We start from the raw sequence: 27515 nt of genomic DNA on the forward strand, positions 1-27515 counted from the left end.
GAATCAAAGGGTACCCTTGAAGACCAAGGGAGGAGTTTGTATTTTATTCTAAGTGCAGTGGGAAGCCACTAGAGGGCTTTAACAGAACTCTGGCACCAGGGACTTAATGTTAACTATTATTATTGTCTACTGTTCGGATACTGAATTAGGGTGTGTGTGGGTGATTGCTACTGTGGACCTGGATCTCTTTGAAGGGGACCAAGTGTCAGGGTCCTAATGAATTGAAAGTTGGGGAATGGATGCTGACATGTCTGGTATCAGATGGGGCCAGAGCTGGGTGTGTTGATTTGGGCTCCCTGAGGAGATGAGAGTCTTACAATTCAGTGCTTGGGTGGGTATCTGAAGACCCAGAAGCTGGGGTACCATTATAACACAGACTTTAGAGCCAGAGTGGCTGGATCCAAATCCAAGCTGCTTTACTCATTGTGTGATTCTGAGCAGTTACTATAACCCCTCCATGCCTCAGTTTCTTCACCTGTAAATAGGGATGATAGTAAATACATCAAAGTATAGGTCTTAGAGAAATGCTGGGCACACAGTGAGCACTGTTACTGTATGTCCTGCTACTTACATCAGGCCCTGGGTCCTGAGTGGATTCAGGCAGACCCTGAAAAATTCAGGGTCCAGCGACAGAGTAAATTGTTTTATTTTTATGGGTGCTTAACCACTGAGCTACATCCCAGCCCTTTTAATTTTTTTTTTTTTTTGAGACAGTTGCTTAGAGCCTTGCTGAGTTGCTGAGCTGGCTTTGAACTTGTGATCTTTCTGCCTCAGTCTCCAAGTCGCTGGATTATAGGTGTGCGCCACCACGCCCAGTGAAAGAGCAAATTTTTGGGTCCATTGGGTCCCAAGGCTAAAGTCTGGAATCCAAAATTGAGAATCTTTTGGGGAGGAAAATAAGGAATCCCAAACTTAAATTCATGAGGATGGAGACTGGGACTGAATTCTCAAGGAAGTTTAAAAGTCTAGGTCACTGAGGGAAAACTTATGGGTTGGAGGAGAGTGTCATGTGCTCCTCTGGGAGTACAGCCCCGCCCCAGGTCTTGGGAGGAGTAGGGCTTCACGGAGGAGGCAGACGTAAATTGAAAAGAGCCCTGAGAAACAGCCCTCGCACTCCAAGTCAGGTTCCCTGGGTTGGATCAGAGCTGGACTTAGGTACTCTGGAGGGTGTTTTTGGGGTGAGGGTAGGTGGGCCTCTGTGGAAGGCGAGCATTGGGAAGCGAGAGAGGTGGCGGGATCTCCCCCTTCCGTGCCTCTGAGGATACGAGCTGAGCTGAGCGTCCGCGAGCCGTTTCCTCCCACAGGAAACCGCAGGCGTCGGGCACACCCTGCCTGCAGGAGAGGCGCCCACTGGCCGCCCGCGAGGGAGGCCCATGTGGGCAGCAGCTGGCTGCGGAGGGGGCATGTCCTGCGGAAAGAGGGTGTGATCAAGAGGGGCGTGGCCAGATGATGCAAAGGCGGCCGCGCTGAGGTCCCGCCCACTTCCGCCTCCCAATGCGCAGACGCGGTAGGTGGCCAAGGGCTTTTGGCGGCTTCTTTGGAAGCCGTTGGCCACGCATGCGTAGCGAGTTTCTGCGAGGACCTAAGGCAGCGGTGAGCGCTCGCCCCCGCCACAATTCCCGGCTTTGGCACCGCCTCCTTGCTAATGAAGTCTCAAAATAACGTGGCCTTAATCAGCCTGAGGCGCGTGTTTCTCCGACCGGCCCCAAAGGACCTCAGTCTAGCCCTAAAGCCTTCCAGACGTTTCTCTCTAGGATCTTTCAACTACTGCCTCTCCTTCCCGGAAACACAGTCCGCGGCTCACAGGCCCGCGACATCCCTCAGACCCTCACAACCCCAAGGTCCCCTCCCCACACGGACCGTCCTGACCTCCCAAGGGCCCTCCGGGTTCTAGCGCCTCCCGGGTAGCCCAACCCTCCCTCGCTTTTCGCAGGACGTTTGGCAGCCGCTCGCGGCTCCGCCCCTTAAGTACTCAGCTCCTCGGAACACCCTTAACGCCCCGCCCTTTCAATACCGCCCTGGCCCCGCCCACCGCAGGCCCTGGCCCCGCCCCCGCCCCGCCCTTTACAGGCCCCGGTCTTCCCTGTGGTCCCTGACAGCCCCACCTTTGACAAGTGCCCGTGCTCCTCCCCTCACCCACCCCGAAGCCCTGGACCTTCTCAGTCCCACTCCTCCCTGACTCTCCCAGCCCAGCCTCCGCAGGCCCTGAAGCCGTCAGTCTAAGCCCCGGGGAGCCCCACAAGTGGCTCACTCACCACCTCCTCCGCTCCCCCGCCCTTCCTCCCCACCTAGATTCTACGCCGCTACCTTGGTCCCTCCCAGGACGCTGTCCTCTGGCCTCATTGGTCCCTTATCTCCCCAGTAACCAGATCACAACAGTGATCACAACAGTGAGCTTAGAGCACTAAGGACACAGGTCGGGCACTCCAGCAGGTAGGGCTGGGGCCTTATATCCTGACCCCACCGCCGACCCGGGCTCCCCCTCCTTTGACCATGCAGCTCTGTCCTCGGAGATACGGAGAGCTCACGGGACCTGTCCCCTTGCGCTAGTGAGCCCTGGCACGCAAGTCCAAGAATGTGAGAGATGGGGAGGTCAGGAGTGGTGTGGGGTCCCAGCCTGAGAGATATACCTATCCGGTCCCTGGGAGGAACTGAGACTCAAGAGAAAGGTCAGAGCGGTTCTAGTGTCTTCCTCTTCCAAATCCCAGTCCCTAGCAATTCGCCGCCCCCCCCTCCCGGCACTTGACTGCCTGCTTTCTGAAGGATGTGGTGTTAATTCCGACAGGAGCCCCGCCTTCTTTGGCCAAGATGCCTTTGGAACTCTCTGCAAAGAGCAACCGCTCCGAGGATGGAAGCGAGTCCTTCCTGGAGGGAATGAGTAATTCATACATTCTTTCTTTTTCCCACTCATCCTTTTCCTGTCCTTAGCTTCCCCAAGCTCCAGGTCCCGGGTCGAGCTCCAGGAGCGCCCTCTAGTGGGAAAACAGGCATGCTTGCGACTGGAAGTAGCACCCGGCAGATGGGGGGTGGGCAGGCCCGAGCAGCGGGGTGCGCCAGGAAGATTGGCAGCTGCAGAAATTTGAGTGAGGCCCAGAACATCTCCCAAGGATTGCTCAGGGGAGAAGGCAGGGAAGGGCGTTTCTGCAGAGAGAACAACGGGGTGCCCCGAGAAGAATTTCTCTTGAAACTGTTGACACCTCTAGTAGGAGAGTTCTTTGTCGTTAGGAATATCCTGTGCGTTATAGAATACCAAAAGCCATCTCTGGCTTCTATTCATGAGATGTCAGTAGCATACCCAGCCCAAGTTGTAGCAATAAAAAAATGTCTCCAGATATTGTCAAATATCTGTGGGGACAGAAGTGCTCCTGGTGAAGAAGCATTGGGTCTTGGGAGGTGGGGAGGTGGTGGAAAAGACTGGAGAGATGGGCAGACTCAGGTCATATGGGACCTCGAGTGCCAGACCGAGGAGCTAGGACTTTGTCCTGTACATACTGTGCCTTGGGAGGCCCTTGAGCATGGGAGGGCCAGGGTCTACTCTGGGTGTTAAAAGACCCTGAGGACTGTAAATGGAGGTTGTGAAGGAGACCGATGATGATTCAAGCAGGAAGGGATGAAGCGGAGCCTAAGGGACCAGCGGACAGCGTGAGGCGGCAGGAGAATGGGGCGGAGGGCTACTGTGGTTCCTGCTGGAAGGGAGGATGGAGCCCGAGCTTTCCCAAGTCCCTTGTAGGGTGCCTCAGGTTCCAGAGGTCCAAGAGGTGTTCTAGGAGCGCCCTCTAGTGGTAAAACAGATAAGTGTCCAAACTTCCGGTGGAGTGGGTTCAGGGGAAAGAAGGAGTATAGCTTGGGTACAGGGAGTATGAATGGACCTGGAAGCCGGAGGGTACAGGAACTGAGATGTAGTCCTAGTAGAGAGTTGGCGGCTGGGTCTGCAGTTCATTTGCAGTTTGTGAGACCCCAGAGAGACCACGATTCCAGGTCCTGGGGAGAAGGGGGCTGCTGGCTCAGGTCCATGTTGAGTCCCTTGCTTGGTCCCACCCTCAGTGGATTGGGAGCTGAGCAGGTTGCAGCGACAGTGCAAGGTGATGGAAGGGGAAAGGCGGACCTACAGCAAGGAAGTCCACCAGCGCATCAACAAGCAACTGTGAGCTGAGAGCCTGGGCCCCGGTCTGGGGAGAGGGTATAAAAAGGGCTGGTCTGAGCGGGGAGGACTGGAGCTCGGGATTGCCTTAGAGAGGCTGAGCTTTGCCCCCTCGCTGGCCTCTCCTCCACCTCCCTGCCTGGGCAGCGAGGAGATCCAGCGCCTGGAGCAGGTGCGGGCCAAGCTCCAGATGCAGATCAGCGTGGCCCAGAGCCAAGTCAAGAGGCTGCGGGACAATGAGCGGCTGGAGAGCATGGACCACCTGCTTAAGTGCAAGGCGCGGGCTCAGGCCAAGGTGGAGGAGCTGCAGGAGCAGATGAAGGCCCTGGACAAGCAGGTGGGTGCCGAGAGCAGGCTCTGTGGATCCTTCTCAGGGCACAGTTGTAACCTCCTGAACCTTAGCTTCCTCATCTGAAAAATGGGGCCTTCAAAAGCATCCACCCGATGGAGTTTTGGTCATTGGGAATATGGGGGTTTGGTGCTTTGCACAATCCTAGATATTCAAGGTGGGAGGAGGGGCTGGTGCTGTTCACTGGGACAGGCTCTCCTGAGCCAGCAGACCTGCATGGGAATCCCAGTTCTGCCACATCAGGGCTGAGTGGCCATGGAAAGTCTTCACCTCTCGGGGCCCCAGTTTTTTCATTTGCAAAAATAGGATGATGGAATATAGTAGAATTTAGTCAGATTTCTAATCTGTCACCCCAAGTCCTTGCTACTTGTCCTCCCAAACAATGTGATTTTTCTAGGCTAGCGTCCTTTCAAGTTTTTAAGACTGTGACTCATTGTGATACAGTTTGTACGCACCCAGATGCATACAGATAAAAACACACACATACATATCTGAAACAGAAGTGACACCAAGGAATATTTACTTTATTCTACAAGGGATTCATCCTGGTATTTCTCACCTACTTTTGATTAAAGAGCACTGTTTGTCTAGAACAAATGTTTTCTTGCACATCATTGACTCACAAATGGGAGTTTGGAAATTGCTCCTGTGTGGTGGTCTGTATTAGTTTCTTATTGCTGCTGTAACAATGACCACAGAACATGGCAGCCCTGGACGTCTGAAGTCTGCAGGGGTCTTACTGGTCTAAAAGCAGGGTGTTGTCAGGGCTGCATTTTCTGCGGGCTTCAGGGTTAATCTGTTTCCATACTTTTTAAAGCTCCTGGAGTCCACTGTATCCTTTGGTTCGTGACCCCTTCCTCCTCCTTCAAAGCTGGCAGTGGCGGGTTAAGTCTTTTTCTGGGCTGTATCACCCCAGCCCTGCTTTTCTTAACCACTCTCTTTCTCTGACTCTCATGCCTCCCCTTTTCATGTTTTTGGATCCTCTGATCAAATTGCTCCACCGAGATCAGCTACTTGTCCTTGCAAACAACGTGATTTTTCTAGGCTAATTTCCCCATGTCCAGATCCTCAACTTTATCACATCCACAAAGTCCTTTTGGCTGTTGAAGGTAACATCGTATTCACAGGTTACAGGAATTAGGACACAGATGCCTTCAGTGATCCTGACTGTGTCTATCACATGGTTCATGGTTTGATTCCATTTGAATTTCAGTTGGTCTGTTTGGACAGCCCTTGATACCACTGACTGCCTTTTGGAAGCTGAATTCTGGTTTTCACTTTAGGCTTGTGGCTGTTTCGTGAAGTTCAGGGGCTCAGTGGGTGTGTCTGCTTCAGTTGCTTTCTTTAGTCGTCCATGGAAACTCAGCAGAGTCAGGTCCAAGCAGGATGATCTGCTTATTTTGATCCCATGGATTCTTTTGCCCTAAGAAACTTGATTATGGAGAACTGCAGGTCAGATAGGGGTTAGGGTCCCACAGTAGAGAACTGGCCAGTACACACACAAGGTCAAGAAAGGATGTAAAAGTAGCCAGAAAACAACTTTTTCAGAGGAACCATAGCTAGACCTATAGCTGATTCCTTCCTTCCTTCCTTCCTTCTTTCTATGGTACTGGGGAATGAACCCACATCCCCAGCCCCTTTTGTTCTTCGTTTTGAGAAAGAATCTTGCTAAGTTCCTTAGGGTCTTCCATATTGCTGAGGCTGGGCTTGACCTTGTGATCCTCCTGCTTCAGCCTCCTGACTTGCTGGGATTACAGGCATTTACCCATGCTCAGCTAGACAGCTGATCCCTAAAAAAACAGTGGCAGAAAACAGTGAGTTCAGTCCTCAGCAACACACACGCACACATACACACACACACACAAAAAAAAAAATGATAAAGAAAGAAAGATTATAATTTCACTGCCAAAGGAGAAAAGTCAACTTAAACTACTACACCAGTGAAAATATCATCAACAAGCGAATAGACGAGCTTTCCTGGCAAAGAAAAATGTAAAATTAGTCTCCAGTTAGATTTTTTTAAGATGGACACAATACCTTTTTTTTATTTGTTTTTATTTTTAAGTGGTGCTGGGGATCGAACTCAGTGACTCACGCATGCCAGGCAAATGCTCTACCATTGTACCACAACCCCAGCCTCTCCAGTTAGATTTTTTACGAGTGGAGATTCTCAGAATTTCTCAAACTATGTGTTGAAGGGCCAATTGAAAAAGTTTTTAATTTATTACTGTTACTTTTATAAGACTTGTGTCTGCTCAATTTGCCATGTGAATTCAGCAACACTGTTTCTTGAGGGGGGCGGGTACTGAGGATTGACTCAGGGCACTCCACCACTGAGCCCCATCCCCAGCCCTATTTGTATTTTATAAGAGACAGGGTCTCACTGAGTTGCTTAGCGCCTTGCTGTTGCTGAGGCCGGCTTTGAACTCACGATCCTCCTGTCTCAGCCCCCAAGCCTCTGGGATTATAGGTGTGTGCCACACGCCCAGCGAGCATCAACACTGTTTGTGATGCTTACTCTCATTTTCTAAATTTACCACATTATGCAGACAAAACATTCTGTGATAAAATTCAACAGACATTGAAGGTTAAAAATATTAAGCAAGGACTGTGGCCATGGCTCAGTACTGGCAGGGCATTTGCCCAGCATTTGTGAGGTAGTGGGTTCAATCCCCCGTGCTGGGAAAAAATGCAATAAAACTCTTAAGCAAACTAGGGAAAAAACATCGAAAACATCTACAATAGATATCATATTTGACAGTAACACATGGAAAAATAAGAGGATCCCTTTGAGATTAGTAGCAATACCAGGCTGTCAGGTGGCACCAGTTGTGTTTAACATTGCACTCTAGGGAGGTCCTATCCAGTATAGAAGAAGAAAGAGAGAAAAGAAGAAGAAAAAAAAAAGCAAGGAAAATAAAATGGATAAAAAGATTGGGGAGAAAGACATAAAGCTGTCATTATTTATAGATGACATATTTATGTACATAGAAGATCCCAAGAATCTAGGGCTAACTTGTAATTAATGAGGTCTTTTAACAATGGGCTGGATATAAAGTTATTGATATGCAAAGGCAATTGTAATTTCCTGTAACAGCAATAACTATTAGAAAATAAAATAAGGCCAGATGCGGTGGTACACACCTTTGATCCCAGTGACTCTGGAGGCTGAGGCAGGAGGATCACAAGTTTGAGGTCAGCCTCAGCAATTTAGGGAGGCCCTCACCAACTTAGGGAGACCCTCTCTCAAAATAAAAAATAAAAAGGGCTGGAGATGTGGTTTAATGATGAAGCACCCCTGAGTTCAATCCCCAGTACCAAAAAAAAAAAAAAGACATTTATAATAGCCAAAAGAAGTCCTTAGGAAGACATCTAATAAAAGTGTGCATGACCTCTATGGACTAAATTGTGAAATTGTATTGAAGGATATTAGAGAAACATTTAATAAATGTAGAGGTATACCACATTCATGGATTGAAAGAGTGTGTTGTAAAATGTTAGTTCTTGCAAATTGATCTATAGATGTAATATGATCCCAATCAAAAAGATGATGGTGATAGTGGTCTGCAGTGCTGCAATCAAACCCAGGCCTAATGCCTGCTGAGCAAGTGCTCACTCAGTTACCCCCCAGCCTTGTTGCTATTCTTTACAGGTGTGATTGACAAGCAGATTCTAAAGTCTATATGGAAGTGCAAAGGACAAGATAACTAAGGTTTACTTAGAAGAAGAGGAGGAATGTGGGAGGATTCGCCCCATCAGTTATCAAAATTGATCGTAAAGCTCTAGTAACTAGCTAATCCAACGGATCAATGAGAGAAAATAGAGGTCCCTGAAAGAAGCCAGCCAGTGGCGCACTGTAATCCCAGTGACTCAGGAGGCTGAGGCAGGAGTTCAAGTTCAAGGACAGCCACAGCAATTTAGTGAGACCTTGTCTCAAAATCAAAAATAAAAAGGCTGGGGATGTGGCTCAGTGGCAAAGAGCCACTGGGTTCAATACCCACTCCCCGCCCAGAGGTCCCTGAAAGAGAGCTGTGCGTATGTGAACGTTTGATCTATAACTTCAGAGAAATAGAACTCCAATAATGGTGCTGGAAAATTGAATATCCATAAAAATTATGAGATGAAATCAGACCCTGACCTCACATTTTCCTAATTAATTTCAGATGATCAGAGAGATATAATTGTGTGAGGGTGGGAAAGATTTCTTAAAGAAATGACAGAAACCTCTACTTCTAAAGGGAAAGATGGATACATTCCATGACATTAAAATGGATAAATTCTGTTTATCCAGAGAAACCATAAAGAGCAGACCCAGGAAGTCTGGGGGTAGGAGTGGTTATCTGCAGCTCACAGCTAACCAAGGACTAGCACCAAGGACCTGTGAGGGACTTCTTCATGTCATTAAGAATCAGTGCAGTTACAAAAACAGTCAAAGCTGACACACCACAAAATAAGAAATGTGGATGCTCAGTAAACATGGGGATTATAAGTAATCAGAGGAAGCTCGTTAAGACCACAGTGAGGCATCCTGAAACACACCAGGCCTTCAAACACTGACGTCTGAATAAAAGCATCATTTTGGGGTGAAGGAGCAGTGGGGACACTTGCTAATCAGTGGGGGTGTAAGTTGTCACAACCCTCCCCCGTTATCTATGAAATTTGAAGATGGACTCTGACCCAGGGCCATCCTCTTGGCCTGATCACCACGAGGGGCTTGGGCTCAGCCTGGCATTCACATCATGGGGCCACTAGGTTCTAGTGTGGCCCTTGGAACTTAGCTGCCTGGAGGGGTGGAGGACGGGAGGCAGTGCGTCCTGTGAGGGCCTCTCAGCTGGCAGCAGGAGCATGGCCAGTTGGTGATGCTGTGTGGTGGCTGGGTGTTGTTAAGTTGTAGGTGGACACGATACCTTTATCTTACTTATTTTTATGTGGTGCTGAGAATCGAACCCAGTCCCTCACACATGTTAGGCAAGTGCTCTGCCACTGAGCCACATCCCCAGCCCCCTGGGTGTCATTTTTTATATTAAACATCATTACCTGGGGACCCAGCTAGCCTTAGCCCCGTCTGACTCCATGGGAGCAGTGTTGGGAGAGAGTCAACCAGTCATTCGCCCACAGAAAAGGGGTTTAGATCTGTTGTTGACCTTCCTCCTCATCACCCACAATCACCCATAATCACCCATAAATTCCACATCTGAGTCCTGTAGCCAGGACTCATATAAGAGAATGTTGGTAGGAGCATTCCCATACTGGCCAGCCTGGGTCCATCAGCCTTTAGATGAGTAAAGAAATGTGGTATGTTTGTGTAATGAAATAGTATACAACCATGAAAAACAAATGGATTTTGATTAGGGACAGTAACATGTATGAATGTAAATAACAATTGAATGAAGGAAGTAAGACATCAAACATACATGCAGCATTATTTCATCTTACATACAATTCAGAAACAGGCCACACTGCCCTTGAACAAAAGTGATACACTAGGAAGGAAATGAATTTCACTGAACCCATTGCCCCAGAAGTGGAGCATCTATAAAAACGAAAATACAGTATATGATACATAATTATATAAATATGTAAATATAACGATCATGAGGACTTTAGTGTTCTCATACCTAAGCTCTGGAGCATGGGAAGTTCCCACCTATTTGAATGCTCCTGTGTGGATTTTGTTGCAGTATCTGCAGAATCGAGGACTTGGGACTTAAGGATTGAGGCAGCGTGGTGAGCAGGGTGATGCCTCAAGGGGACGGGCTCTCACACTCTGCTCTCTGAGGACACACAGGGTGCAACCATGGGAAAGGAGTTTGGCAGTTTTTTTTTTTTTTTTTTTTTAAATCTATCATAAGATTCAGGGGTTCCACTCCTCGGTATTTGCCCAAGAGAAAAGGAAGCCCATGTCCACACAAGAAATTGTACGTGAATATTGATAATGACTCAACTTGATTTGTAAACTCCCAAACTGAATTTTGGAAACAACCTAAATGTCTATCAGGGGGTGAAAGGACAAACACATCGTGGGACCTGCAAAAAGTGGAATCGCGTTCACCAGGGCAAAGAATGCACTGTGGACCCCACAACAGGGTGGGGAATTCAGATCCATCACCCTGAGTGGGAAAAGCCAGACCCTGTCCTTCTAAAAGAGTATGCACTATATGGTTCCATTAAAATAAGTGGAAATGGTGCAGAAAACAGGGGTGACAGCTGGGGGCAGGGGCCGTGGAGAGCGTGGGGAGAACTGTGAGAGGGTGGGGAGGCCTGGGGGTAGTGGATATAGTCACTATCTTGATTATGTCAAAACTCATCCAGTTGTACACCTTACATCTTTTTTCCCCCCATTTGGTACTGAGGATTGAACTTGGGGGCTCTTTACTACTGAGATACATTCCCAGCCCACCCCCACCCTTTTTAAAATCTTGAGGCAGGGTCTAGCTCAGTTTCTTAGGCCCCCCACCCCCAAATTTGCTGAGGCTGGCTTTGAACTCTGGATGGCACAGTCTCAGCCTCCCGAGCCACTGGGATTACAGGTGTGGCCACTGTATCCAGCTTGTATACCTCAGATCTGGGCAGTTACACTATATGTCAGCTACACCTCAATAAAACTGTTAAAAAATTCCTACCTCCCACTGTATAAAAACCATATGAATATTTTTAAAAATTGTAAGAGTTTTTTTCTAATGTTGGGGAGAATTTCCTGAGCTGGTGGGTCCTAAGCTCTGTTGATTCCTGGAGCCCTTAATTTCTTAGTAATTTTTTTAGCCCCCAGAGAAATCCCTACCGGCCAGAGGTGTGCTGGGAAGCAGCCGTTAGGGTAAAAAGCACCTTAACTTGTAGCATTTGTTAATTTTCACAAGGTTAACCTCCCATCTTGGCTGTGATGAATATACTGACACCTTTGCATATCCCCTTCCTTTGGGGTGTGCCCTTGTGGGGATTGTGGTACCTTGGCCTCCGTCTCTTGCTCTGCCTCCTGGCTCAAGATGAACTGGTTTGGTCCAACATGTGCCCTTTGTTATTGTCATATAATGTCCTCACCAGAGGCCCAGAGCAATGGGACCACCAGATCTTGGAATAGAATCTCTAGAAGTGTGAGCTAAACAAAGCTTTTTTTCTTAAGTTATTTTTCCTAGGCATTTCATTATAGTAATGGAAAGTTGACTAATATGGTCTGTAGCAGCAGAACACTAATACAGGGGGCAGTTTTATATGACCAACATTTAACAACTGGCTCACAGAATTCCTGAAAAGATACTACTCCGCTCTCCAAGTGGTCTTAGGTGATCCCATAGTGCACTGCTGACAGTTGTATTTATTAACTAGTTTAAAATAATCTTACAAATGTTTGTGTTCTGACAGGTTAGAAACCTTTTTATGTAAACCATTTGTAAGAACAATATGCATAAATTTTAAAAATCTATATTTCATTCTTGGGCTGGGAATATGGCTCAGTGGTAGAGCACTTGCCTGGAAGGCACATGCAAGGATCTGGGCTCGATTCCCAGCCCCCCGCCCCCCAAAAAAAGTCAGGATCCTTACCAGCTGGATGGTGTACAGGCCCTGAACAGTCTTTCCAACTCTTGAAGTCAGATTGAGCATGGCTGCCTTCATTCCCAGGTGATTTTGTGGAACTCTGTATTGTTCCTGTACCGTGCGTTACTTGCTTTTTTTCTTATTGGACCATGACAGTCACACAGAGTGGTTGGGTCCATCCTGACAACATCATACCTGTGTGGGACTCGGTTTCAGTTCGCGATCCCCCCACTTTTCCTTCCTGTCCTCCCCCCACCCCTGGTCTAGACTTCCTTTCGCTTGTCTACTTATTAGTTTTTGGTTGTTTCTTTTCACTTATACGCAAGGTGAAGTTCCCTGAGGGGTATCTATTTATGCACATAACATTGGTTTCTGAGAATTTGTTCCTCGTTTCCTCCCCTGTCCTGCCCCTCCATGCTGCCTCCACACTGATCTTCCCGCATCTTCACGTCTTCGGCCTTCCCTCCTTTCCTTGGTATACTCTAGTTGCTACATATGAGAGGAAGCGTCTCACCTTTGAGTTTCTGGGTCTGGCTTGTTTCACGTGGCGCGATGGTCTCCATTTCCATCCATTCACCAGCAAATGCCACAACCTCCTCCTCCTTCATAGCTGAGCAGAACCCCAGTGTGTGTACACCACAGTTTCTCAATCCGTTCATCTATTGATGGACTTGCTTTTTTTTTTTAATGGAACATTTAAAGAAGTTTTTAGTAGAAAATTTAGTTGGGGATAGTTGTGGATTCACAGCAGCTGCAAGAACTAACGCAGAGATGACCCATACCCTTTGCTCAGTTTCCCCCAAGGGTAAAACTTTGGGGGTTTAGTTTTATTTTTATCACACCAGCTGTTGAAACCCTGGGTCACACAGGTGTGACGTCCCTGTAAGGAAAGTGGCCCCAGCTGGTGCTGAGCCTGTGCACTGCCTGGGCCAGTGGTGCGTTGGGGTCTGATCGATGTCTTCCTCAAGCCGCTGAACACCCCTGGGGGAGTCGGGAGGTGGCTGCGGTGCTCTGAGGTGTCCCGTGCAGGCCCAGGTTGCTGGTGGTGGCAGGCTTCCTGTCCCCTGCGTTGGGGACTCTTACAGCAGACAGGGGTTGTCTCATGCGCTGGAGTCCAGAAGTCCAGGCCCGACGTGTTGGCGGAGCTGGTTCCCTGGCAGTGAGGGCAAGTGTCCCCTCCTCTCCTCTCCACTGGCACCTGTGGGTTCAGTGGCTTGTGGATGCGTCCCTCAGCATCGTCCTCATATGATGCCCTTCCTGGGCGCTCATCCATGTTCACATGTCCCCTTTCCATAAAGACCAGTGGGTGGGGTTGGCCCCCACCTAAGGACCTTGATTTAACTTGTTGATCTCTGTAAAGTTCCTGCCTCCAAATAAGGTCACACCCTTAGCTACTGGGGGTTGGGACTTGGGTTGAGTTTTTGACACAGTCAACCCATAACAGCACAGGTCAGGAGACAGTGATAAGCAAGTCACTGGTGTGGGCTGCACAGAGGCGTCACCCTCCCTGAAGAGACACAGACAAAGAAAGATCTGCCCCAATGAGGCCTCCTTCGGAGCCCAGTGAGCTAAGCACAGACAGCACAGAAGGGAGGCAACTGGGTGGGAGCTGGCTCTAGGCACAAACTGACCCACTGGGTCTCGTGTCATCAGGCTCCTGTTGTCACCTCTGGGGTTCCTCTTCACTCTGTTTGGCCTCATTCTCCCGGCCTCTCTGTGGCAGGGGTGGTGATGGCAGCAATCCTTTCCTTCAGTCTCGTCTCGTGCACTTCCCCCAACGCCAGGGCAGGAGCCGGCTGGCTCAGCTTCCACCACGGCGCCCCCCCCCCCCCCAGACCAGCCCCAGCCGTCGTCCAGAGCTGGGCCATGGGGCTGGCAGGTGGGTGGGTCATGGTTGGATATGGAGCCCCAGAACCACAGGAGGATTAGGGACTGTGGGAGGTGGGAGGGACAGTGGATGTCGGCCGTCTGCCTGGCCATTCAAGGTCTCCCAGGCAACGGACAGACACCATCCTGTCTTCCAGATCGATGAGTGGGAGACCCGCATCTTCACCCAGGACAAGAGCGCCAGGGCTCCCGGCTTCATCCAGAAAGAGAAGGCCAAGGTCCAGCGAAGGATCAAGATCCTGGAAGACCAGTTGAACAGGGTGAGGGCGGTGTCTCTGCTCTCCAGACCCCAACTCTGGGGTGGGGAAGCACTGCACATAGGAGTGGGGTTCTGAAATGGTGAAGGGAGCAGTATCAAGAGAAAGGACCCCAGGGGGTCGGAGGATCCCAAGTTATGGAGACCGAAGAGCCCTGCAAGTGGGGCAGTACACTCTCAGGGTCCCCAGAGGGGACAGGCTGGTTTCTGTGCCCCCTCCTTGGCTGGGTCTGGAGGAGGGAGGCAGGCCAGGCCTCAGAGACTACTGCTCCCCCCACCCCAGGTCACCTGTCACTTTGACATCCAGCTGGTGCGGAATGCGGCCCTGCGGGAGGAACTGGACCTGCTGCGCATTGAAAGGCGCCGCCATCTGAACGTGGACCACAAGATGAAGAAGGTCAGTGCCGAGCTCCAGTGGCAATCGGTTAGCGCGTGGTACCGATAAGAAGGTCAGTGAGGGGGGCGGCCCTGGCCTGGTCCTGCACCAGCGCTCCAGCCTCGCTTGGAATTGCTCAGAGCCACAGGTTTGCTGTAGTCCCAGGGATGGGGACCTGGCACCTGCAGGTCAGTCAGTGACACTTCAGAGTCCTTTGAAGAATCTGCCCACCTTCGTCCCCTTCGTCCCCTACTCCTTTCACTTTTACTTTGAAATAACTTTGATTCTTCAGAAAAGATGCAAGAATCATACAAAGCACTCCTTCACCAGGATGATGAGCCGGCCCCCGCTCGGCGCTCACTGTCCGCTGGGAGGGGTTTAGTGTCACGGATGTCCTTCAGTTAGACAGTATGTCGCAGGCATTGTGCTCCTCAGTACTTCTGTGCATTTCCTAAGAACAGCCATTTTTATAAACAAACAGGGTGCGGTTATCCAAGCTAGGAACTTTGACATTGCTCGAATCCTAATGGGTCCACGTTGCAAGACTGCCCCGCGCCGTCCTTTGTAGCTAATTTGATTTTCCGGCTCCAGGCTCCGGTCCAGGATCCCAGGTCGCATTTGATTGTCCTGGCTCCGTTCACGGTTCCTTTGGAATGCTGCCTTTGCTCTCCTGTCTCCACGACCTTGGCATTTTGGAAGCATCCAGGCCAGCCGTGTTGTGCATGTCCCTCTCTAGGAGCTCGTCTGGCCTTTCTTCATGTTCTGATTCTGAGGCTGCTCAGTGCCCTGCGCGAGGTCCTGAGCTGTGCGTTCCAGCAGGAGGCCTCTGCTCCCTGTTGGTCCCTGACTAGTGAGGCTGCCTTTGACCCTTGGGTTCCCCCAGGTGGGCTTCTCTTTGTAATGGGTACATCACAAGGGTCTCAGGGAGATTCTTCGTCTTTGAAACCTCCTGCCTCCCGCGTTCGCTCACTGGCCTGGTCAGCCCCCTTCCTGATTTGCCTGCATCCTGAGGGCCGCGGCTGCAGAGGAGCTTTCTACTTCTCTGTGTCTTTTACTGTTCTCAGGAAAAGCCCCTTCTCCCCCGAGTGTTGGTATCATCAGTGAGCATTCTGACTTTGTCTTTCTAGTGGTGATAGCCCATGGTATCATCATTGATTTTGATGCTCGATTACTCCCAGATTTGGCCACTCAGTGCCCTTTCAAGTTGGCTCTGTGACCTTGGGGCAAGCCCCACCACTTTTTTTTTTGAGCACTTTCTGGCCAGACAGTAAAAGTGACCTTGTACTTCTTCTGCCCTAACCTTGGAGTTCACCATCCTCCTAGGAGTCCTGTTCTTTCCTAGTGGGGAGCAGGTATTGAGAATCCAGGAATCAGACACCGAGCCTTCACTGCTATGGATCGTCACAACTTTGAAGCCCTTCCTCTGGAGACAGCCAGGAATTTCTGTTAACACCTTGAATTCCAATCCAGCATCACTGGTGTTTGACTGGATGTGCCCCCTTCATCTTGCTTCTCTACGGTGGCAATCCTGGCTCCCAAAAGCAACAATCTTATTAGTTTATTACTTGTCAGCTCAATCATGTGTATACTCAAAAGAGTTTCAGAATTGCTACAGCTGTGCTACTCCCCGCCCCAATATAACGAGTAGGGGTCAAGGTTCGCTTCTAGTTTGTTTTCTCCTCAGCATTTATGTATCTATTCAAATCATTGTGTTCAGAAGTTTTTTGGGGTAGTTCTATTTTTTGGTCTTCTGTATTATTATTATTAGTGTTGGGGTTTGAACCCAGGGCCTTGAGCATGCAAGGAAAGCACTCTACCAACTGAGCCATATCCCCAGCCTGTGATTATGTTCTTCAAGTGTGATACAGTGAGGTTCATGACTTCTGTTTATATTCAGGGTTAGTTTCCTTTTCTCCCTGTTGATTTCTTTTATGAATAAGTAAAACATTAACAAGTCTCCCAAATCAAAAATATTCCATTTAGGAGGCCGAGGCAGGAGGATCACAAGTTCAAAGCTAGCCTCAGAAACTTAGTGAGGCTCTAAGCAACTTAGTGAGACCCTGTCTCAAAATTAAAAATAAATAAATAAATAAAGGCTGGGATGTGGCTCAGTGGCAAAGCGCCCTCTTCTAAAAGGTATCCCAAGGAAAAATCATTGCCTTCCCATCTCTTCTACCTGGTTCCCACCCAGCTCCTGTAAGTCATACATTTCTTAGTTCTCTACCCTAACGTAGGTTGTTGTGTATGCCCACCTGTTTATGTATCTGTGTATCTATACATGTTTTATGTATGTGTATGTATATCAAATTTCTTGCCTTCCTTCCTTTTTTTTTGTACCAAGGATTGAACCCAGGGGCCTTAAACACTGAACCACATCCCTAAACCCTTCTTGTATTTTATTTAGAGAAAGGATCTTGCTGAGTTGCTTAGGATCTTGCTTAGTTGCTGAGGCTGGCTTTGAATTCGTGATCCTCCTGCCTCAGCCTCCCAAGCCACTGAGATTACAGGCATGTGCCACTGCACCTGGCTCTTTCTTCCTTTTGAAAGAGTAATTTTTACCCATAACACTGTAGAAATATCTGTGGAACTAGAAAATAGAAAATAGAAGTGTGGTCACAGGGTATATTAATTCATTTTCTGTTGCTATGACAAATACCTGAGGCTTCATATTTTATTATAAAGAAAAGAGGTTTATTCAGTTCATAGTTTTGAAGGCTGAAAGTCTACATGGCACAATGTTGGCTCTTGTAAGGCCCCCTTGACTGTGTCACATCATAGTAGATGGCATCATGGTGGAGCACGGGCAAGAGGGAGACATTATATGATGAGACAGGAAGACCAAGAGACAGGGAAGGAGCCAGATTTGCTCTCAAAAGAATGCACTCAGGGTCCTTCTGAGGGCAGCACCTCCAGTGACCTAATCACCTAGCACTAGGTTCCGCTTCTTAAAGGTAACCCCATCTCCCAGTGACCTGATGCTGGGAGCAGGCTTTCCCCACGTGGACCTCTGTGTGTGGGGGGGACTTGCATCCCCGTTGCAGCACAGTGATAGGGTCCGCATGGATCTCCCTGCCCACCACTCTCAGGAACAGTCCTGGTTAGGCGTTTTCCCTGGAGAGCGGCTCTGAGCCACCTCTGCCCCTCATCCATTCCATGTTCCTCTGTCCCACACTTCTTCTTTTTAAATTTTTTTTGTAGTTGCAGATGAACACAATGCCTTTGTTTATTTGTTTATTTATGTGGTGCCTCTCACGTGCCAGGCAAGTGCTCTGCCGCTGAGCCCCGCCCAGCCCTGTCCCATATTTCTTTAGGGCCCTTTCACAGGCGGCTGCTCACGAGGAGGCTCCCGTCGCAGCTTGGGCATTTCTCTGCTGGCGGGGCAGTGCGACGGGTTTGGCAGAAGCAGCGCTCATTTCCTGCTCCTCTCCGCAGGAGATCCACCACCTGCGGCACATGGTCAGCTCGCTCATCGTCTCCTCCACCTCCGCCTACACCGTCAGGTGGGGCCCCGGGCTCGCGGCTGGGGCGGGGCGGGTGCGGCTTAGACTCACAAGGCAAGGGCGGGAGGGCTCTAGACTCAAGAAACGACCGAGCCAGCTCCCCAGTGACGTGTCTCTTTGCCTCTCCGCCTCTCGCCTCTCGGGCACGTGGTTAGAATGAGGGTTCAGGTCACCCTGTCGGTTAATGCTTCCAGCTCCTAGATGGAGAGAGAGTTCAGGTGACGCACGTAGCTGGGGGCCTGGGACTCGCGGAGGCACCCAGCAGCTAGGCTCATCAGTGCTGGTTGAAAGGGACGCGGTTCTCCCAGGTTGCTTCCCAGTGGAGCCCTGGAAGCTGGGTGTTGGCTTCCTTCCTGTGGGGGGCTCCAGGCTGCACCTCTCCCGCTCCCCGGGCACCTCTCCCGCTCCCCGGGCACCTCTCCCACTCCCTGCTTGGCGTCTTACCTTCTCCTCTTCCTCTGCTGTCCACCCCCTGACTTCTGCTTCCTGGGGGCGCCTGACACCACCGGGTCCCTTGAAGACCAGGTGTGCCTCATGGTTTCTGTGATTTCTTCCCTTCCTCTTCCTTTCTTTGTAATGCACATAACAAGATTCACCATCTCCAAGTGTGCAGCCCACGGCATCTAGAATGCCCCAGTGTTGTACCCACTTCTCCTCTCCAACACATTCGGTCACCCCAAAAGAAACTCCTGCTCACTCTCCTGCCCCTGGTGCCCTCCAGGCTCCCTCTGTCTCTGGGCCTGGCCTGTTCTGCCATTTCATATAGGTGGAATTGGACAGCCTGGGACCTTTCGTGTTGGGCTTTTCCCTCAGGGTGAAGCTTCTGAGGCTCAGCCACTGTGGTTTCTCAGCTTTGTCCTGCCCTGACCCTTCAGGGCCTGACCGTACCTAGTTGGTGGCTTCTATTCCCTCGCAGCTGGGCTTCTTCATAGCCTGGCCCTGCCATGGCCCAGGTCTTTCTCGCTGTACACCCTTCTAGCTTTGGCTTCCTGTTCTCTCATTCTTAGCATTTCCTAATTCAAATTCTGAGGGAGGGAATCTGATTGTCGTGTTTCATACTTTCTGCCCAGTCCTTGTGGCGCATCCGAGCATTGCCAGAAACAAGCCTGTGCCACTCTCCTCCAGCCTCCTGAAGTGGGCACCTGCCTGGGCGCCGCACAGGGCAGTTTCAGCAGGGGCAGGTGTCATCGCCCACACTTTCTGTCACACCAGCTTGTGTCTCCAGTGCTTCCTTGCTGGATGACCTGGGCAGGTCCTTGTCCCTCTCTGAGCCTGTTTCCTTCACTGTGACATGATTGTCATGATGGTTTCTGCTTCCCCGAGCTACTGTTGTAAGGCAGACCCCTGAAGGTCCTAGCTGCCCGGAAGCTGGGTTTCTTTCCCCTGTCCCTGGGCTCCATGGAGTCCCAGGAACAGAAAGATCTGCAAGTCCTGACTGCGAGGCTGGAGCTGTCACTGGGGACCAGGTTGTCGGGAGGCTGCCCACCCATGAGGCCTGGCCATAACTAGCCTTGAAGGAATCAAATTTCAGCAAGAAGCTGGGATCTGGGTGTGGAGGAACCAAGACTGGCCAGGGTATGGAGGTGGGAACTAGAATGGCAGTGGGCAGAGAGCCTCAGGAACTGGCCCTCGTTATGTCCTACCCCCTGACCCTGTGACCTTGCAGTAGGCTAGGTGTGGTGAACTTACAGTTGGTCACACCAGGCCAAAAGCAGAAAAGCTGCGTTCAGAGCTGAGCAAGGCAGGGGATGTGCATGAGAGAGGCTTCTAGGGAGTCCCCGATATCCTAATGGGGTGACACCTCCTCCCTGGCTTTACCAGGCCCTGAGCTGTACAAGCCTCTAAATTTCCAACAACACAATCTCACAGCTCTGGTACAGTCACCCTATCACCTGGGCCCACGTTTGGGCATCCTGGTATAATCTCCCACTGGCCCTCATCACCACCTTTGTTTTTGTTCCAGGGTCACGGGGGCATTTGGCCTCCCAGATGCCCTGTGTACAGTAGCAGTGCCTGTCAGTGGGCGATGCTGTCAGTCCTCACAAGGTCCTGGCTGCCCCATAGCCCTATCTTGATCTGGCTCCTGGAGCCTAGAAAGCTCTGTGCTCTTTGTGGTTACAGGGTGACTGCTCTGTCCCAGGCCGACCTGGCTCCATCCCAGTGACCCCAGCTAACTTCCCCCCATCCCTACGACCCCCAGCTGACAGTGCTTATACCAGGACCCCAGACCTCTACCCAATCCTGACCTCCTGGTCCTTGCTGATCTCCCCCCACAGGGAGGAGGCAAAGACCAAAATGGGCGTGCTTCGGGAGCGGACAGAGAAGGAGGTGGCCCAGAACGACACGGAGGCGCAGATCTTGCAGCGGCAGATATCACACTTGGACCAGCTGCACCGTTTCCTCAAGCTCAAGAACAACGACCGCGGGGATCTCACGGCGGAGAAGCGTGAGCAGCGGGGGGACGCCCACCCGGGAGGCCTGGTTGCCACTCCAGGGCGGGCTCCGGATGTCGGTGGAAGCGGGTGCCCTGGGCTCCGAGCCCCTGGTGCCACCTCACAGCTGTGGCTTCTTCAGCTGGGGAGGCGGCTGAAGGACTCCGAAAGAGCTCCCAGGAGAAGCTGGTGATGCGCTATGAGGACACCATGAGTAAGCTGTCCCAGCTGACCGGCGAGAGCAACCCGGATCTGTTGGTACAGAAGTACCTGGACAGTGAGTGGCACTGGGCAGAGGGAGGGGGGCTCTTGGCCCAGCACCCCCACATCCCGCGTGGACCATCCTGGGTCAGCGCTAGGCATCTCTGGGCCTGGGGACTTTCACCGGCGCAGGAACAAGGAACCAGGCCTGGGACGCGCGGCCTCTGTCCATTTGCTGGGACTATGGCCTGTCTCTGTCCCCCTTTGCTGTCCCCATCCCGTTGTTCTCCACCCCCCGACCCTGCAGTGTTTCCCACCGGCCTGGGGGTCTGTACCCTTCCCTCGGGGTTCGGTTTCCGTAGCCCTCTTGCATCTGCTTTCTGTTTCCGTCTCCCCACCTCCCCTGCCCCGCGCCTGGGCCGCCTATGGAGTCTTTGCGTCCACTCCGTGTCCCTCATTTCTCTCCCGTCCCTGCTGCTGTTTCTCGGATTTGTCTCCCTCTTTTCTCACACCTCGCCTTTCTCTGAGCCCCTGCATCTCTCCTGCTCTGTGCCTCCTTGAGACTTTCTCTCTGTCCCGGACTCTTTCACTCTGATTAACTCTGGATTTCTGTGTCACTCTGCTGATACCTTTTCTTTCTACTGGTCTCTACTTTTGTCTGTGTGTGGTCTTGTTTTCAATTTTATTTTATTTTTCTGTGTGGTCTTTCTGAATATTTCTTTTTCTGCTCTTCTGTGATCTCTGTTTCTCTGTCTCTCTCTCTCTGTACCCCACCTTAATTTCCCCCAGTTGAGGAACGCAACTTCGCGGAGTTTAACTTCATCAATGAGCAGAACTGGGAACTGCAGCATCTTCTAGAAGAGATCAAAGAGGTGGGTGAGCTCTCCGCGCCTTCTCCCCTCCCCCTCCTCCCCCATTCTCCTCCCTCCTCCTCCTCATCCTCCCCCCTCCTCCCCATCCTCCTCCCCTATCCTCCTCCCCCTCCTCCCCCTCCCTCCTCGCCCATTCTCCTCCTCCTCCTCCCCCTCCTCCTCCCCCCTCCTCCTCCCCATCCCCCCCTCCTCCCCCTCCTCCTCCCCATCCCCCTCCCCTCCCCCTCCCCCCTCCCCTCCCCTCCCCCTCCCTCCTCCCCTCCCCTCCCCTCCCCCTCCCTCCTCCCTCTTACCCCTTCTCTGGTCCCTGAACTTTCCTCCCCTGCTCCTGAAGCCCCGCCCAGTGTCCAGTCCTTGCCCCGCAGATGCAGGAGGCCTTGGTGAACGAGCGCGCCAGCGGGAGCACCAAGCAGGAGCAGGAGGCGCAGCGGCAGGCCGCCTTGCAGCAGCACCTGGATAAGGCGCGCTCTGAGTCGGATCAGCTTGAGGCCCGCTTGAAGGACTTTCGAGGTCAAGTGGAAACTCTCAAGGCCGGTGAGTGCCTGTGCCAGCCCCTCCTCCAGCCCCAGCTTCTTGATCTGGAGGGGTGCAGTGAGCCGGCAGAGGGTCCAGTTGGGCTGGCCCCTTGGAGGTATACCGTGGCTGCTTTGTGCACTTGCTTATCAGTCCAGACCACATCCATCTCTGTTCATCAAGGGCATCAGCCATCCAGTATTCCTGATTGGTCTAGCCCTCTGTCCACCAATGCCTGCAGGGTGGTGGTATTGTTGAGTCACAGGGCAGGTCTGTACTGAGATTTATTAGAAAATCCACATGAGGGCACCAGAGTGTTCCAGATGCCCTGCGCCCTGGCTGGCCCCTCTTACCGTCAGAGGTTGTGATGTTAGCCCTTTGAATGCGCATGCAGTACTACCTCTATTAATTTAATTTGAGTTTGTCTGATGACTAATAACTTAGGGCACCCTGTTTAATCCTGTGCATTTAAAAACAAATTAGGGTGTTTGTCTTGCTAAAACTGAGTTGCATGAGTTCACTGCATGTTCTGAATAGTAGTCTTTTTTTTCCTCCACATTTTGTATAGCTGCATTATAGTTGTATAGAATGGTGGGGTTGATTGTTACATATTAGTACATGCACACAATATAACAATTTGGCTAATGTCCATCCCAGAATATCCCTTCACCACTCCCTGGCCCTTTCTTCTATTCTCATCTCCCTTTGATTTTTACATTATCATCGCTATCCCTCACCTTTCTTTTCCTTCTTCCTCTCTACCTTCCACATATGAGAGAAGACATATGACCCTTGACCTTCTGAGTTTGGCTTATTTCGCTTAACATAATGGTCTCAATTTCCATCTGCAAATGATATAATTTCATTTTTCTTTATGGCTGAATAAAACTTAATCGCTTATATATACTACATTTTCACTAAGTTGCTGGGCTGGCTTTGAACTTGTGATCCTCCTGCCTCAGCTTCCTGAGTCTCTGGGATTATAGGTGTGTGCCACCACGCCTAGCTATTCCACACTTTGTTTATCCATTCATCTGTTGATGGACACCTAGGCTGGTTCCATAGTTTGGCTATTGTGAAATGTGCTGTTATAAACTTGGGAATGCATGTATTGCTATAGTTAAGATGACTTTAATTCTTTAGAATAAATACTGAGGAGTGTTCTAGCTGGGTCATATGGTGGTTCCAGGCCTAGTCTTTTGAGGAACCTCCATACTGATTTCCGTAGCAGTTGTACTAATTTACAATCCCACCAATAGTGGAAAAGTGTTTCTTTTTCATGTTTTCTTCCATATAGTTGACCTTTTCATTTTCTTGTGATAAACCTAAATTTATTTTTTAGTTTTGACGGTATCCAATTTACCAACTTTTCTTTTTGTTGTTAGTGACTCTGTGGCCTTCCCTAGAAGTCTTGGCTTGCTCTAAGGTGACAAAGGCACGCTCCTCTGTTTTCTGCTGGAACTTTATTGTTTTTGCTCCCTATTGCAAATTAATCTGTATGTATTGTATGAGGCGGGAGCCTAGAGTTTCTTTTGCTAAAATCACCCCTCCAGGGTGTCCTCCTTTCCATCTTATTTTGGGGGGAAGGAGCCATTCAGAGCACTCAGGAGCCAGGCCACCCTGGCTTGGAACCACTGCCACCATTTGTAAGCCTCGGTATGGTTCCTCTTTCTGAGCCACTCTGGAAATGGAGGTGCAGTTGTCAGATGTGATGGTGATGGGCACTACAGCAGGAGAGGAGCAGAGGGCCGTGGTGAGGCGGTGGGTGTGCAGTGGAACTCAATCATGTCGCCTTTTCTTGGGATTTACAAACACACACACATACACTCAGGCATTTTATACATTTTTGGTTGGTCATTTTTGCGTAAATAACATGTTCCTCCATTTAGAAGTGTGCTATTTTGCTTTTTTCAATTCACCAATATCTTGGTGCCATTTCAGTAATCAAAATATATTAACATAGAGTGACGTGGTAATATGATAAAAACAGAATGGAATAGTAGTGCTATCTCATTCTTGGTCTTGGTGAGTTTCATTCTGTAATATTACGAGATTTATTCTCCTGCTGGGGCTGCCGTAGCAAAATACCACAAATGGGATGGCTTAAACACAGAAGTGTGTTGTCTGACAGTTGGAGGCAGAAGCTGGAAATCGAATTCTCTGCAGGATCGGTTCTCCCTGAGGGCTGGGGAGGAAGGATCTGTTCTAGGCATCTGTCCTCGGCTTGTAGATGGCTCTGCTCTCTGGGTCCCATCTCTGCATTTCCCCTTTTATTTTATAAGGACTCCAGTCATGTTGGGCGGGGGCCACTATACTCCCTTCTGACCTCATCTTATCATGAGTTCATCTTCAATGACCCTATTTCCAAATAAAGTCTTATTCTGAGGCATTGGGGAGTTAGGACTCCAACACGTGCATTTTTGGGGGCACAATTCAACCCTTAACATTATGGCTGTCCCAGAGTTATCCACTTAGGTCACTTCCAATTGTTTGCTGCTATCAATAATGCCATGAGACCCTCTTATGAAGTTAAACACAACTGAAATAGAGGCATGTTATGTATATATTTAAAGAACATGCAGGAATGCCATGAAACTGCATAAAACAGCAAGCAGGGGACTGATGGGCCAGGGTCCAGGAGGATGGTGTTTTTTTGTGAGAGATCCCGGGACTGCGGGAGGATAGGATGCAGGTTTCTGTCGAGGTCCCGGTGCCTTCTTAGTTCATGAACAATGGCTGGTTAATAACTCAGCACAAGTGGGCCGTGACCCTGTCTAGTGGGTCCAGGGAAGACTGAATGCAACTGGGACTGAGGTTAGAAAAACACAAAGGCAGCAGCCCCGAGGCTGCTGGGTGCCCTCCAGCCCTGGGAGGGCCTAGGGAGAGGGTCTTGGAGCCCAGGAGGCTGGGGAGGCTGGGTTTGTTTCTGGCTAAGGTGTCAGACGGAGGCAAGGCCCATGTTAGCTCTGTCCTCTTGAGCCCTCAGGTGGGGCTGCTGAGCTGAGCTGAGCCCCTTTCCATCTTTGAGCCTGGACTACTATCTCCACAGAATGCACAGCAGGGACCTGAGCAGGGAGAGGGCTAGCGTCCACTGGGCTGTGCTGGATCAATGACAGTAGCCCCCCCGCCCCCAGATATCCAGCTGCTCTTCACCAAGGCTAACTGTGACAGCAGCGTCATCGAGGACCTCCTCGGTGTCAAGACCCACATGCGGGATCGGGACATGAGCCTCTTCCTGAGCCTCATTGAGAAGCGACTGGTGTACCTTTTGACAGTGCAGGCCTTTCTAGAAGTCCAGGTGGGCCAGGGCAGGGACGGGCCCTGGGGGCTGACCTGTGGCCAGGCCTGAGCTGAGCCCTGGCTCTCGCATTCTCAGAACCAAGCCCCCTTGACGGACACTGCCCTCCTGCTGCTGGGCCAGAGCTATGAGGATCCTCCCAAGAAGATGGCCCCTCTGCAGCCACCTGACAGCATGTGAGCGGGGCTGGGGCAGGCATTGGTGGGGCTAGGGAACAAGTGGGCTGGGGTCTGGGACTAGGTGGTGGGCCTGGCTCAGGGAGGATGGAGGATGATGCAGGGGCTAGAGAGAGCCAGAGTTAGGACTCCAGGGGACTGTGTGAGAGGAGATCACGGGTGTTGCAAAGGGGAGAGGGCTGGCCCGAGAACAGCTGAGGGCCTCTGGTAAAGGCAGGAGGTGCCATTGGCCTTTTGTGGGCATGAGTCTAGACTTTTCTGCCTTCCCCCAACCCTAGAGAGGATCCCCCCGGTTTTGTGGCCAAAGACGACCATCCCATGAGCAGGGAGGAGCTGCTGAGCCAAGTGATGCAGGCGGTGAGCGGGCTGGCGGCTGCAGGTGGTGGCCGGGGCTGGCAGTGCTGTGGGGAGGGCCTCGGCTGTTCTCTGGGGCCCTGACTGTCCTCCCTGCCCCAGGTGGAGGTCCAGGAGCTGGCCCAGGAGCAGCGCCAGAAGGAGCTGGCGGAAGCAGTGGGGAAGATTGACAGCACCCCGGCCGGGGCCTTCTCAAGCACCAGAGTGGCCAGTGCGGGGCCCTCCCTGGGGGCCACCAGCAGGATCCCTGGGATTCCTGGGTCCATCCTGAGCCACAGAGCCAGCAAGGATCAGGGCACAGGCTCCATCAGCCGTGTCACTTTTGGCATCCCCAGCTCCAGTGTAGGCCAGCTGTCCAGGGGTCACCACTCCAGTACGGGCCAGACCACCTTTGGCCCCATGAGCGCCAGTGGGGTCCCAGGTTCCAGTTGGACCTCGAGCGCCGGCCGTGTGACCTTCAGACCCATTAGTTCGGGCAGCAACCTGGTGTCCACTGGCTATGTGGATTCCAGCAGAGGCCAGGAGAGCTCTGCAGGTGGCATGGCGAGCAGAGGCGTGGGGTCAGAATCAAGCGGGGGCCCCAGCTCCAGCAGAGGGGCCCCCTCCAGCACCAGGCCTGCCTCCTCCAGCAGCAAGGACTCCCGCTGCTTCTAGGGCGTCCAGCCCTGCCCTGCCCTGCGCCCTGCAGGTTCCCCGTCTCTGCCTCCCTCTTTGCCCTGGGAGTCTCCATCTCTCAGCGTGGGCCTTGTCTCTCTGCCCCTCCATCTCTTTCCTCCTGCCCGTCCTAAGCGCTCATTTCCCCCACTCCTGCCTCCTCTCCCTCTCCCGCTCACTCCTCCTCTCCGTCTCCCAGGCTCTCCTGGCACCTCACATCCTCATCTTCACAGCTCCTCGTTCCTCACTCCCTAAGAGCCTCCCCCATACTGACCAGATGAGCTGTGACCCCAGGAAATAAAGGTCTGGAGTTCAACTCTTACCCCAGACCGGGTACATGTGTGTGAGACAGCCAGCTCGAGACAGGGCTCTTCCCTCGACCACTAGTCCAGGGAGAATTTGTGACCCTGTCCTTATTCTCTGCCATTCACTCACTCATTCATTTTTTGAGACTTGCACGTTTCTGGCTCTGCTGGGGCGGTGTCAGCTGGGGTAGGCTGCGTTACCTGTGGTAACAGTTATGCTCCAGAATCAGTAACCCCCCGAGTGCAGCAAAGGTTTCTTTCTTTCCATTGCTGCTGCTGTGTGTGGGTCAGCCAAGAGCTCTGCTCCCTGTGCCCCAGGCTGTTGGAACAGCCTCCCTCTGGAGAGATGCCGGTTTCCTTTGACACTGGGAAAGGGAAAGTGAAAAAGTAGGCTCCTAGAACTTTTACCTGGGTCAGGCGCTCAGGAGGCTGAGACAGGAGGATCGAAAGCTTAAGACCTGCCTCAGCAACTTAGTGAGGCCCTGAGCAACTTAGCAAGGCCCCGTCTTAAAAAAAGGGCTGGGGATATGGCTCAGTGGTTAAGTGCCCCTGGGTTCAATCCCCAGTGTGTGTGTTGTGGGGGGGGGGGGAGAACTTTCCCCAGGATATGACACAGTTGCCTTAATTCAAATTTATCATCCAAGGCAGGTCACCTGACCATGCCTCGA

General features: G+C 51.3%; 1 protein-coding gene across 3 annotated transcripts; it reads left to right on the forward strand.

The window, feature by feature from the left end:
* The first annotated feature begins 1567 nt into the window (after positions 1–1567).
* On the forward strand, positions 1568–26864 carry Odad1 (outer dynein arm docking complex subunit 1). Of its 3 annotated transcripts, none has more exons than XM_027920351.2 (15): positions 1568–2669; positions 2786–2878; positions 4045–4144; positions 4289–4478; positions 14048–14170; positions 14450–14563; positions 17975–18042; positions 20319–20488; positions 20617–20751; positions 21465–21547; positions 21913–22081; positions 25195–25358; positions 25437–25534; positions 25813–25891; positions 25991–26864. In XM_027920351.2, the coding sequence occupies exons 1-15, from the start codon at positions 2585–2587 to the stop codon at positions 26540–26542; spliced, it is 2223 nt and encodes a 740-aa protein (XP_027776152.2). In that variant the 5' UTR covers positions 1568–2584; the 3' UTR covers positions 26543–26864. The 3 variants fall into 3 exon arrangements, with proteins under 3 accessions (XP_027776152.2, XP_027776153.2, XP_027776154.2); XM_027920352.2 differs by having other exon boundaries at positions 1568–2577; XM_027920353.2 differs by having other exon boundaries at positions 1568–2433.
* The last annotated feature ends 651 nt before the right edge of the window (positions 26865–27515 follow it).

This window comes from Marmota flaviventris, chromosome 18 (genome assembly GCF_047511675.1).
Source record: "Marmota flaviventris isolate mMarFla1 chromosome 18, mMarFla1.hap1, whole genome shotgun sequence".
NCBI classification, from domain to species: Eukaryota; Metazoa; Chordata; class Mammalia; order Rodentia; family Sciuridae; genus Marmota; species Marmota flaviventris.

Excerpts from the sequence above, each read along its gene's own strand:
- Odad1 (XM_027920351.2), top strand. The coding sequence starts at position 2,585 with ATGGGGAGGTCAGGAGTGGTGTGGGGTCCCAGCCTGAGAGATATACCT. Across the intron at positions 14,564-17,974 it reads TGGACCACAAGATGAAGAAG|GAGATCCACCACCTGCGGCA; the intron begins GTCAGTGCCGAG and ends TCCTCTCCGCAG. Across the intron at positions 25,535-25,812 it reads CTGCAGCCACCTGACAGCAT|AGAGGATCCCCCCGGTTTTG; the intron begins GTGAGCGGGGCT and ends CCCCAACCCTAG.